Consider the following 13,129-nt stretch of genomic DNA (forward strand, 5'->3'; position numbering starts at 1 on the left):
AACAGAGAGATTCAGTTGGGAGAGCTTTATTCATTTGGAAATAAAACAGCACATCAAAGATAAAATTCCCTTAGGCTTACAATGCACTCAGTAGCTAGAACCTGAAAATGTGGATCAAACATAAAATCTTTTCTCTCCCTTAAAAAAAAAAAGACACACACCCTCCTGCTACCACCCAAATTTACTTACTGATTGGAGAAATATTTGCTAATAAATGTAAAAGATAAAGAGAAACTGCCACACGAATCCTGCTGCTGGGACTAGAAACCTGTGAAAAGTCAACTCTCTCGTATCTTGGGAGAGCAGGAGAAGACAGGAGGAGGCCTTATTAACATGGTCCTTTGGAGGGTCAGAACTGATTGACACCATCTGTGGGAACTCTGGGCTGGAGAGGCTTGCTGTCCTGTTGGCTGTTTCCAGCCTCCATCTTCACCAGGTGGCTGTTGACAATGCGCAGCTCTTGGACCACAGCACTCAGATCTCCATGCAATCTCCTAACAGCCTTTCGGATGTCTCCTAATAGAGCCATGATGGGCGTGTTGGTGCCAGTTGCCTCAGGGAGTTGTTTGCTCCCGAGGGAAGCGGGATCTGATGCTGAGGTCAGGCGCTGCAGATCCTGAAAGGGGAATGTGACCCAGTTGCCCCTCAGAGCACTAAGAGTCCGATTGTCTGCAGAGCTGGAGTTATCAGGGAGGATGTCCGACAGGTTGATGGCATCACTCTCGTCTTCATCTGAAGAGGTTGGGCAAGGAGCAAAGGGGTGGATAACTCGGGCCTGTATCTCTTTGAAGAGCACGGAGGAGGAGGACGGCCCACGGGACGAAGGCCTATGGGAAGGTCTACCAGAAGGCAGACCTAAAGGATGGTGGGTGTTTTCTGGAGTGGCTAAATCAGGGAATGAGATGGAGAAGGTAGAAAAAGATGAAGATGTTCCTTCAGAGATGGTCGAATCTAAAACAGATGTATATAAGAGAAAGGTTGGGTAAGGTCCAAATGAGATTAACAGTTCAAATCATGTTAGTAAACAAAGATCTTGATGAGTAAACCATATTCAACTTAAGGTTTTAAATGTGCAAAATGAAAAGATCCTGAGGCAGCCTAAAGCAGGGCCTGAGAATAGCTGGAGTGGCAGGAAATTGCCTAGAAGACTGCCCGCAGGGTTAGGAGGCAGCCGCCCAGACAGCCCAGGCCCCTGCTTCCTGGAGCCGCTCATTCCACTCTAGGACCCCACAGATGAGAGGAAGCCACAACTGCCTTCAACCCTCCCCTCCAGAGCCAAGCAGAACGAGCCTGATGCCTCTTCCGTAGGCCAACCCTTCAAATACTTGAACGTGCCCTCTCGTGTCCCCCTAAATTCCTCTTTTCCAAGCTGAAGAGCCTCAGTCCTTTCACACGGTCAGGCCTCTGTCCTGGCCACCCTCTTCTAACCAAATGCTTCATTTGTCCCCGAAACCTAGCCCACAGCACGACATATTCCTTTTTGTCTTGTGTCCAAAACGCTTCTGAGGTGCCTGACTGACATAGCAGCCAGAGAGTAAGCCTTAAAGCCAGGAAGACCACCCGTGCTGGCGGTCACAAGCTCTCAGAGTCCCAGGTAACACTCTAAGAGTAGGCTACAACCGACAATGTGGAGGGAGTTTGTTCCCCTGGGAGTTCCTTCAAACAAAGAAATCCCAGGTGTAGGGGCAGTTAGGTGGCACAGTGGATAGAGCACTGGCCCTGGAGTCAGGAGGACCTGAGTTCTAATCCAGCCTCAGACACTTGACACTTACTAGCTGTGTGACCCTGGGCAAGTCACTTAACCCCAATTGCCTCACCAAAAAAAAACAAACAAAAAAGACCAAAGACTTAATTCTATTGGGGCAGCTAGGTGGTATAGTGGATAGAGCACCAGCCCTGGAGTCAAGAGGACCTGAGTTCAAATCCAGCCTCAGACACTCGACACTTACTAGCTGCATGACCCTGGGCAAGTCACTTAACCTCAATTGCCTCACACACACAAAAAAAAAGAAAAGAAAAGAAAGAAATCCCAGGTGTAGTCCCTCTCAACTCCAGGTGTAGTGGAGGTTCGATGATCATGACCAGGTCCTAGCCTTTGTATATCTTAGGGTGGGGATTGGAGTAAAGATGGGGTAAGGGAAGGCCACAGGGAGGAAGTGGCAGTGGAGCTGGCCTTAAAGGATGGGTAGGTTTTCAGTATGAAGAAGGCAATGGAGGGATCAGGGCATTCTGGGCATAGGCAAAGCAGGAGAAAAAAAGTAGAGTGGCCAGCAAGTATAGACTCTGCACTGGAGGATGTGAACAGAACAGGCCATGGCTGGAAAGGTGGGGTGGGGTGGTGGTAGAATTCCTGGGCTAGGAGGGACCCTTGAGGTCTTATAGTTCACCCCCTCATTTTATAGATAAGGAAGCTAAGTGTGAGAGAGGTGAGTGACTTGTCCGGAGTCTCACAGCTAAGGACAGGCTAAGATGGCATCCAGTCTGGTCTTCCTGACTCCAAGTCCAGCACTCTCTTCTCTGCTTGGCCACTTTTCCCCTTTGGTCCCCAAGGTCATACAGCTCATTAGTGGATGGGAGGACAATGAGTAGTCCAGGTTGGCTGGGGCAAAAAGTACATGGACCGGAATGGTCCCTATGCAGGGTGGTCCCACAGAGCAGGCTAACCAGTCTGGATTTTATTTAGCAAAACAAAACAGTAAACAAACAAGGATTCAAGCTCTGAGAGCTGTAACTATCTAAATCTGGCATTTAATGTAAGAAAACTCATGAACTTAAAACAGAGAATCCATCTCTGTCTGAAGATCACCAAAAATTAGCCACTAACTTAACTAATAGTGAGAAATTTCCATTTTCCTCCTGAGGAGCAAATGCAGCATGGCTCCCAGTACACTAACACTGCTGTCCGACGTGTTTTATCCCATATGTGCATTCATTTCTGGGAGACTCCAGGAACAGTACAAAACAACATGCAATTAAGTCTGTGGAAGGGTCCCAAGGGCCCCCAGAAACCATGCCCAGGGAGCTTAGGCTCTGGGAGCTGAAAAGGCTTTGAGCCTGGTCCCAGCACAGACTGTGCCTGTTGTCCAAAGATTAGCCTGGATTCATAGAAGGATGTTCATTGCCAGTGGGTTGGTCACCAAGAGATAATGAATTCTTTGCCTATAACAACCCATGAAACAAAGAGAAATACAACAGAGTTCTCAGACTGCACAGCCCTATTCTGCCTCTGCACTGATGGTATCAGAGTGGTGAAAATGGGGTAGAGGGAACGAAGAAAGCCAGGTTTTCAGGCTGACAGCACATTAGCTGCTGGTGGTACAATGGTCATTGGGTTGGCTTACGACTAGAGGAATAGAAACATATGAGTATTGATACTCTTGCCATAAACAAGGAAGACGTAGCTAAATGGAAGGAAGTCTGTCAGATTCTCTTTGGAGAAGCAAATAATAGAAGCTAGCAAAGCTGACTTTCTCTTGTAACCAAAGGCTCTTTCCTAGGACACTTAGATTATCTTCTCTTGTAGTGTTCATAATGAGCATAAATAAAAAGATCATTATCAAGATAATGACAGTGTAGGGGGGAGAGAGCAGATGAATTGAAAAAATCAAGCTGTATTATTATCCCAAAAGGTGACTAAGAAGGACATCTGTAAGTCCCAACTTAAATGCCTTTCTAACTTCTATAGAATATGAAAATGATCTACTGAGATCCTGATGGCATCCTTGATGAAAATATGAGAAGGAAACAGGTAAACGTTCTGCAATCAATTTTCTATGCTGGAGCACGTCTCCATTGTCACACAATAGACTTAAGGATGTGGAGAAAACAAGATCCCATCATGCTTTTAGTGAGTTGTTCAAAAAAAGGCTTGTGACTTGTTAACCTTAGAAGTACTCCTCCAACAAGATGGTTTTTAAATAAAGGTTGATATCTTACCAGTTTCCACAGAGAAAGCATTGTTCAATGTCTACCGATTATTATTAAATGAGCCATAAAACTGAGAGATATATGCTCACTCAAAGTGTTGACCACTGTCTTGGAAGCTGCTCTCTAAAAAGTTCAAAGGGAATAGGCATTCCCTATAGATGGTGAGATCTTCCAGATGTTCCTATTTGTAGAAGGTGTCATACCAACTGCTTCAAGCCCCAGACTACAGAGCCTCCTCAATGAGAAGCAAGACTGCTTGAAAGGAAATGCTTAACAACCCACATAAGAAAACCAAAATGGATGAAAAATATGCCATGCTGTTGGATGGCCAGCCCACTAATCTATCGGTAGATATTTTGGGACAAGGCACTGCAAGTAGACAAAAAGCTGGGCCCAGACTGAACAGGAGAAAAAGGGGAGGGCATGTCATCTTTGGGAAACTGATCCAACCTGCTCCCTGATACAACAATTCATCTTCTTCACATCAATAGTTTTCCAGTGATTGATACCCTATGGCTGAGAATCACAGAACACCACAACGGCATTAAATTTAATGCCGTATTTTCATTCTAAAGCAGTCTGTGCTACTAACAGATTGAAACAATCTAAACTTGTCTTCCTTTTCTTCATTTGATATACTTGAGCAAGGGGGCATTCCAGCCATTCGACATGCCAGAAACTTCACTGTTTAAAAAGACAAAACAAAAACCCTAGTGTTAATCAGTAAGGCCGTCCAAAAGTAAAGTGGGCTATTTGAAAGACAGCGAGTTCCCCGCCACTAGACATGTTCAAGCTAGGATGGGCTAACCACATTTCAAGGGCAGTGTTGAAGGAATTCCTGTTCAGGTAAAGACTGGATTGTTGTTGTTGTTTGTCTTTCATTATCCAAGAGGACCGGGATGTCAGGGCAATGTCATGACTTGCAGTAAATTGGATTGAAGGGAGGGAGGGCTGTGCAAAGTCACCAGCCTCGCTCTCTCCTCCAGAGCCCTTTGGGTCCAGTGGCAAGATAGGCATCAGGACAATAGGAGATGGCCCCTGGATATTTGAGGCATTTGGGGTTAAGTGACTTGCCCAGGGTCACACAGCTAGTCAGGTTCTCTCAACTTCAGGGCCAGTGCTCTATCCACCTCACCACCTACCTGCCCCTAAAGATTGGATTACAGGGCCTTTCTAACCCTCAGATGTGAAACATTTAAACACATGTCTTGATTTTTCCATCATTTTAGTTAGGTTCCTATGTTCATTCTTTCTTCCACAGTATTTATTTGGCTCATGCTATACTAAGGAAAATAATTTACCATGGGATAGGTTATGGATGGATGGTTAATCCCATCTCTATTTTAAAGGTGCATTCCTACTGGTAAGCTATGAGAGATGGTTAAAGGTCAGGTTCAGATTCCAGAATGAAATGAGATTGAAGGAAAAATACAAAGTAATAATATTAAGAAAGTGACAATTTGGATTAGGATAATATAGAAGAAGTTCCTTGAAACTAACTTCTCTTACTGCAACTAGGTGTGATCTCTTCCCTGCCCTGCCACGGCACCCTTTGACCATAATCAGTAGTTTAATGAGCATGATACTTATTTATCCAAATATCTTACTCCCCTCCTATGACTGTAAGCCCCTGCCCTGTAAGGGCAGGCTGTTATTTTTCATCTTTGTATCCTTAGTGCCTCATACAATAACCCCCACATAGTAGATGGTTCACACATATTTTGGGGGGTTGTGCTGAATTTCAAGAATGAGGTAGAAAAATTCGAAGTGGGAATGATTAAAAAATGGGAAGGAAGATATGAGGTTACCTAACAATAGCAAAGTCCAATGAGGACATTGGTTCCAAATCAATTTAATAAAGAACAGACAGGTGGACAGCCTTGATGTTAAATACAGATAATAATCAGTGGAGCACTTTTAGAAGTAGAGTGAGATGGCCACAACAGGGGGTTAATACGTTTTGGGGAGAAGTTCTAGTATTTACTAGAGATGAGATCCACTAGAAAAAGAAAAGCCAGCAGAAAACAGGTTTCACTAATCCAAACATGAGGCGATAAAGACACAGATCAGAACTTTATGTGTGAGAATATTGATTTTATAGAATCACATATTTAGAAGTGGAAGAAATTGTAGAAATATCTAGTCTGAGCAACTGACGCCCAAAGAGGTTGGGATAACTAACCCAAAGTCACATAGGTAGTAAGTGTCAAGCCAGAATTCAAGCCCAGCTCTCCAAACTCTAGTTCTCACGCTAGGTCTTCCCTCTGCACTAACAGAGGCACAAGTCCTGGCAATATTATAGACACAGGAAGGCCGTAGGGCAAAGGAAACTTTGGCATCTGCTTTCATCCATCCTCTGTGTGCCCTTCTGGAGTGCAGGGACTGGCTTTCTTTCCCTTATTTGTATCTCCAAGGGCTTTGCGCAGAGCCTGACACATAGAGGTGCTTCCTAAATGTTTACAGACTAAGTCCTTGAAGCGAAGAAGATTTTCAAGCCTCACATCTGACACATGCTGACTGGGTGACCTGGGAAAGCTCCCAGACTTCTCTGTATTCTAGGTAACTCTCTAAGGCTGAGAGTCCCAGAGAAGGTGCTGACCTGAATAGATAAAGGGAGTCTCCTGAATCAATGAAATCATGGGTCCAGGCTCTATCCTGGCCACAGAAACAGTAGAATATGTTTCCTTTTGGTCAGATTGATATCTTCCCACAGTTCCTTTCATTGGGCTGAAAGAAGACTATTAGAGCCAACTCTCTAAATACAAATCATTGGTTATTGGAATCAATGACACTATGGTTGTCTTATCCATGGATGTGCATGGTATGACCTAAAGACTGGCATTTATTTGTATTTTTTTTTGGTGGGGCAATGAGGGTTAAGTGACTTGCCCAGGGTCACACAGCTAGTAAGTGTCAAGTGTCTGAGGCTAGATTTGAACTCAGGTCCTCCTGAATCCAGGGCCAGTGCTTTATCCACTGCACCACCTAGCTGCCCACCATTTATTAGTTTTTCAATACTTCAGACTTCCAACGACTATACCTATTTGGCTTGTGGCAGAGCTGCTGCTTGTAAATGTGTGTCACTGTTCACCTTGTGCATCTTTTATCTTGCGGGCTATATGTCCCAAAACACGGCTCTCTCTCTGATGGCTGCCCCGCATTGGCTGCTGTCTCCAAACACTGCACAACTGTTCTGGTTACTTCACGCTGCCCTTTGGTGGGTCCTTTGCTCATCCAGCTTCTTCCTTTCTTCAGCTTCCTCCATGGCAGCCAAGGCTTTGTTATCTGCTGCCATTCATCTCCCTGTCCTTCCAGTACTCACAACATCAAGACTGCTGGGATGGCTATATTTTCATATTTCATTGGGGGATGGACCTCTGGCCATTTGGGGTTAAGAAATACTTATAGACGATGCTGATAAAACTGTTCTGAAGGGCACATGTGTCATCTGTGACAGGTCCAAGTCTCACTGTCCTGAAGGCTGGATAAGTTGGCCATCATGCTACAATTTTTCATTTAAAATCCCAAGACTGTGTAAAGTACTGTGTGGCAAAAATGTAGCTGTTTCCAGAAATGGGAATTGACTCCAAATTTATGTTTAAAACTCCCACTAGTTCTAAATTCAATTCATGATTTATCTGAAGGCAGAAGGTCTCTTCATCAGCTGAATACCTTCAGAATTCTTCACTGTAGAAAGCAGAGACAGCTTTTCATTCTTCAGTCTATCTTCCTAGTCAGTCTTTCTGCTGACACACAATAGCTGTTGTGTCAAGAAGTTAGAGACACAGGATTTAAATCTCCTCAAGTTTTTTTGTGAATGGAAAATATCCCATTTGGAAACCTATCTTAGTTTGCCCACTTGTCACTCTAGTATTGGGCACACTGTATAGGAAAGAAATAAAATGCAAACTACCCTTTGACTCATTTGGTCTAGGCCATTACTGTGAAAATCAGATAACAGATGACAGATGTATCAAGGGAAAGTAGAGTGGGAAGAGCCCTGGATTCAGTGTCAGAATATTGGGGTTCAAATCCTGGTTTTGCTCTTTACTACCTTGGGCAAATGACTTCCTTTCTCTGGGCCTTGTTTTTCTATTCTAGGTGAATTGGGTGATCTCTAAGGTCACTTCCAGATCCAAATTCTATTATCTTAAAAACCTGCCTATCAAATGTGATTTGAGGCATGCTAGATTTGAAAAGTCACCCTAGCTCATACTTGCATAGACCAGGTAGGAGCTCTGCACATCAAAGATGTTGCTGGCAACATCTCTGGGGTGAGACCAAACTGTGGGGCTTCCCTGAGGGGCACAATGGATGGCTCCCTGTGGGGATCTCCACAGTTCTTTTAAACCAGGCTGACCAGAGAGGGCTCAGAGAGCTGGATTGTTGTAGGCTTAACTATTTTCTGTCATTTCTTCACATTTCCTTTAGGGGAATCATTCATTGTTCCAACTCTGGTGACTTTTTGTATAAAAAAGGGAAAATGGCATGATTAATAGCTCCTTTTTTGTGTCCTGTTCAGTTTCTTTCACTAGCAAAAGGTGAGGGGAAGAATAGCTTTAAAGAAAAACCATCCCTGCCAACTAAAATATCCCAAGCAAAAAATGAGGCACATGAGACAGGAACAAAGGGAAGGGTCAAGGAGAATTTTTGCCAGGATCCATCAAGAGTAGCACATAATACTAATAGATTTTTTTTTCCTCAAAGCTGATTAGAGAACAAATTCCCAGGACAGTTAAGTCAACTTTACATGTAACTTTCTCTTACAAGAACATTATGCAAGTCACCTACCACCCAAAGCAGCTTCTAAGACTCCACTAGCTCTTTTGTCTTTTTCCTTTTTAATATGAGGGGTGAGTCATCATAGGCCTAAAAGTAGTATGAGGTACCAATGAATAACCTGAGATCAAAACTTCAGAGCAGGAGGAGTGAACGGCTTCCCGAATAGTTATTAAATACCTACAGGTCAAACGGGATTCCGGCAGGCCGTCTCATTCAGGAAAAATACCAAGATGCCCTAGATGACCACCTTCTAATTTGAGAGCTGCCAGATAAGGGTGAAAGAGTATTTGTTTATCAGATTGACAGAGTTCACAAGGCCATACATAGCACTTTTGTACAGTGAACACTGCATGCCACTGAAAGCATGAATTGGAATCAGATAATGGAGGCATAAAAAGGAGAGCCGGAAAGATGGGGAAAACTGAGAACAGACGGGTAGAAGAAGAGAAAGTAAGCAAAGGTCAATATGCTAAACAGGGAAAACAGTCTAAGTCTTTCTTATTTCAAGTCAAATGTGAATTCAGAAGAAGGGAGGGGAGAGATAATGGCCAAATATTTTTAGACTGTCTCATGGTAATCAATGTAGGGGTGTGATGAATCTCAATTTCCTTCTCTCTCTGTTCTCCTCATGGGGGCAAAGGGCATGGATATTTTAAATTTTTGCTATGATTTCTCACCAGCTGGAGTCTCTCGGCTTTTACTGAAAACTTGTGTGCTTTTCAAGAAGTGGTCGAAAAGACATTATTAAAGATATGTAAGAGTGAGAAAGGAGACAGGCTGGTCACATTGTGAAAATAAGAGACAACAGATGCTCAGCCCAAGCAGCACGTGGGTATCCCCAAAACGTGAAAAGAACCATTGGACAGATCCTCTTTGGAGAGTTAATGGGGGGGGGCAGCTAGGCAGCACAGTGGATAAAGCACTGGCCTTGGATTCAGGAGGACCCGAGTTCAAATCCGGCCTCAGACACTTGACACACTTACTAGCTGTGTGACCCTGGGCAAGTCACTTAACCCTCATTGCCCTGCAAAAAAAGAGAGAGAGAGAGAGTTAATGGGAAGACATAGACAAGGTGGCCAAAGATGAGAGAGAGCCCCAAACGGATGCAATCTGCACTAGCTGAGGGAGTGGTGTCCATACTGATGAGATCATTCATTTAGCCAAGCTCTTTATACTTATGTAATTGGGGGAGGGGGGGCTGGGATAAGGCTAGTGCATGTGCACACATCATCCATGTAGACGAAGCTAGGGAGCTGCTTCAGGGAGAACCATGATGTCCTAGAAGAGATTGGAGCAGGCAGGGACATCGTGTACCTAGTTCTGTTGGCTAAGCAGACATTGAAGTTGAAAAGCCTTTTGGTGCCACAGACCCTTTGCACAGGCTGGTGAAGTCTATGGATGCCTTCTCAGAATATTTAAAAATGTACAAAATACATTTTTTGCAATTTTATTGCAATGGAAAGGATAGTGAAAATAAAGATGTCATTTCCCCCCACCCATCCAAGTTCACTGACCCTCTATAATCTGCCCACATAGCCCAAGTTAATCTAGTTGGTCTAGAAGTCAAAATCCCTGATCAAGAGTTAGATGGCCAAGCTCATGACCTAGGACCAACCCCTAACTTTATGGATGAGAAAATTAAGGATCCGGGAGGTTAAATGGCCAACTCAAGGCTACTTGAGTAAGCACTGATGTTAAGATTTGAAGCCAAGTCCTTCAGAAGCAAAGCTCTTTGTCCCACTGCCTCCCTGGTCAATCCCCCCTTCAGCTTAGTGTTTTCTAAAGCCAGCTTCCATGGTTAATGCCGTCATTGTAGCAGGAAAAAAGAAGGCAGCTGGGACTCTGAGGCAGAGGAGGGAGCTGCAGGCTCGTGCTGCATCTTCCAGGATAGGTCCCATCCTAGCAAGGTTCCCTTAAATAGGTGAAGTGACTGCATAACACCTGATAGCTCTGGCACTTCCCTGGTGTTACAAGAGATCCACATGAGGGGAAGGCTTCTGCAGATCTCTTGAATTTAACCAGCCTACACTCAATGATGAGAATCAAAGGTGTGAGTTCAAGGAAGAAACCAGTTGAAGCACACCAGAAACACAGATTCCGGCAAGCCCAGTATGGCTATATTCTGGGGGATGATGATCCTTCAGTCTGAAGTCTCTCTGACTTCCACGAAATGGAAAGGCTAGGATAGATAAACAGGGTTACTGCAATTAACCAACAAGTAGTTATTAAGCACTTACAACGTGCTAGGTATTGTGCTAGACACTCATACAAATACTGAGGTCCCTTCTTAAGATGAACTGCCAACCATTTAAGCTCTATGGCAGAGAGTGCAGCTCCAATAGGTTGGCCGTGTTGTTTAAATGCCTAAAAGACTCTTTTACAGAGCATTCCCACAAGGCTCCCAGAGAGGTCAGAAAAAGCAACACAAGGACACTCTCAAGGTCTCTCTAAGAATTTATTTTTTTGGTGAGGCAATTGGGGTTAAGTGACTTGCCCAGGGTCACACAGCTAGTAAGTGTCAAATGTCTGAGGCTGCACTTGAACTCAGCTCCTCCTGACTTTAGGGCCAGTGCTCTATCCACTGCAACACCTGGCTGGCCCCAATAAAGTCCTTCTTTCTCTCTCTCTTTTTTTTGTGGGACAATGACAATTAAATGACTTGCCCAGGGTCACACAGCTAGTAAGTGTCAAGTGTCGGAGGCTGGATTTGAACTCAGCTCCTCCTGAATCCAGAGCCTATGCTTTATCCACTGCACCACCTAGCTGCCCCCTCTCTAAGACTTTTGGAATCAATTGTGAGACATGGGAGACACTGGCACAGGACTGTCCAGTGTGGCATGCCTGAATCAAAGAAGGCACTGTGCTCTAAGAGCAAAACAGAATTGCAGTAGCTTGAAAGAATCATGAGGGGGCAGCTAGGTGACACTTAACTAGCTGTGTGACCCTGGGCAAGTCACTTAACCTTCATTGCCCCACAAAAAAAAGAAAGAATCGTGAGATGTGAAAATTTAGAGACATCTCCATTCCAAATATTCACATGGACTATTTGTGCCCGACCTGTGGTGGAGCCTTCCCAGCTCACACTGGTTTGATCAGCAACAGCTGGATACACTGTGCCTGGACCCCAACACAGTGATGTCATTTTGGTCTTCCTTGAGCATGAAGGACAACCACCAATCCTTTTTGTATCCTAAACTTATCCCTTCCTCTCTGTCCACTGAGCTGGACAAGCACAGCACATCCAACAGACCTTCCAAGTAATCTGCCTTTCCAAGTGGTTGTAGAACTCTTCCCTTGACTCCTTTTTTCAGTCTTGCTATTCGGTCCTTCTCCTCCTAGGTCCTAATGACTCTCAGCTGCTATAGCTCATTAGCATCCTCTAGCAATTGTCTGGCCCCCTCTGTCATCCTTATTATATACTTCAAAAGAAAAGCAAGTGATACATAACAGGGACCAACAGTTTCAGGCGCACAACACCTTTTCTGTTCTACTCTCTATATGCAAATACCCATTCTATTTGGGATTAGATTCAGAAGAAAAATTAAAAGGAAGCTGAGTCCTTCCAAGTTCTATAGGAGTGCTTACAGCGTCTGAGACTCTGCCTCAAGACACTGTATATCCCTCCCCTACTTCTCCCATCCATCCCTGATTCCCCCAGCTGTTGGCACCTTCCCCTCCCAGCGACTCTATTTCTTGTCTATACCTTCATACACAGATATGCCTCCCTTGTGAGAATGTCAGTGCCTCGAGAGCCTAGCTTCTCAAGGCCAGGTTACAAATGGTGATTGATGAACTACATGATTGACATAACACTGATTGATAACAAGGTGCCAGTGAAGAGAGGACAGAAAGGGTCAGATTTGCTGCCCAGTCCATCCTGGAGGATTGACCAATCGTCTCGTGGGCTCACTAGAGCCAACAAGAGAGGAGTGCTCAGTAAAGAAAGCCAGGGAGAATGGGTAGACTGGAGGCAGCTTCCTGCACATGCAGAAGCAAGGAAAACAGGTAGCAAGTGTGCTATGCAGCTCCTAGTCCGACAAGGCTGTGGGTTATAGTGAAAAGGGGAGCAAGACCACAGGCCTCAGCTCAACTGTTACTTCCCACATTTAAGAGCTGGATACCCATGGCAACCTCCTTAACCTCTCTGGGCCTCAGTTTTCCCATTGGCAAAATGAGCACAAGAGTACGCGTAGTACTTAGCTCTTAAGAGCTGGAGAATTCATGATATAATTTACATATGGCCTTTGCAAACTTTCAAGTACTGAATGAATGAGTTATTATTATTGTTGTTGCTGTTGTTGTTGTGATGCCAGCAGAAAACAAATGGGGGGGCGGGAATTCAGTGAAATGAACTGTTTGAACAGAAATGAAACCCAATATCATTAATTATGGTATTCTAGGTGGGTGAATTCTCATGTTA

The 13,129-nt window shown here is 44.4% G+C and overlaps 1 protein-coding gene across 1 annotated transcript in view; it reads right to left on the bottom strand.

Moving 5' to 3' along the window:
- Positions 1-349: 349 nt before the first annotated feature.
- ENTHD1 (ENTH domain containing 1) overlaps positions 350-13,129 on the bottom strand; it is a 114,612-nt gene continuing 101,832 nt past the window's right edge. The window contains exon 6 of the mRNA XM_043965142.1: positions 350-951. Within this exon, the coding sequence (XP_043821077.1) occupies positions 350-951 (602 nt within the window). The remainder of the gene's footprint in view (positions 952-13,129) is intronic.

The sequence above is a fragment of the Dromiciops gliroides genome, chromosome 5, assembly GCF_019393635.1.
Source record: "Dromiciops gliroides isolate mDroGli1 chromosome 5, mDroGli1.pri, whole genome shotgun sequence".
NCBI lineage: Eukaryota > Metazoa > Chordata > Mammalia > Microbiotheria > Microbiotheriidae > Dromiciops > Dromiciops gliroides.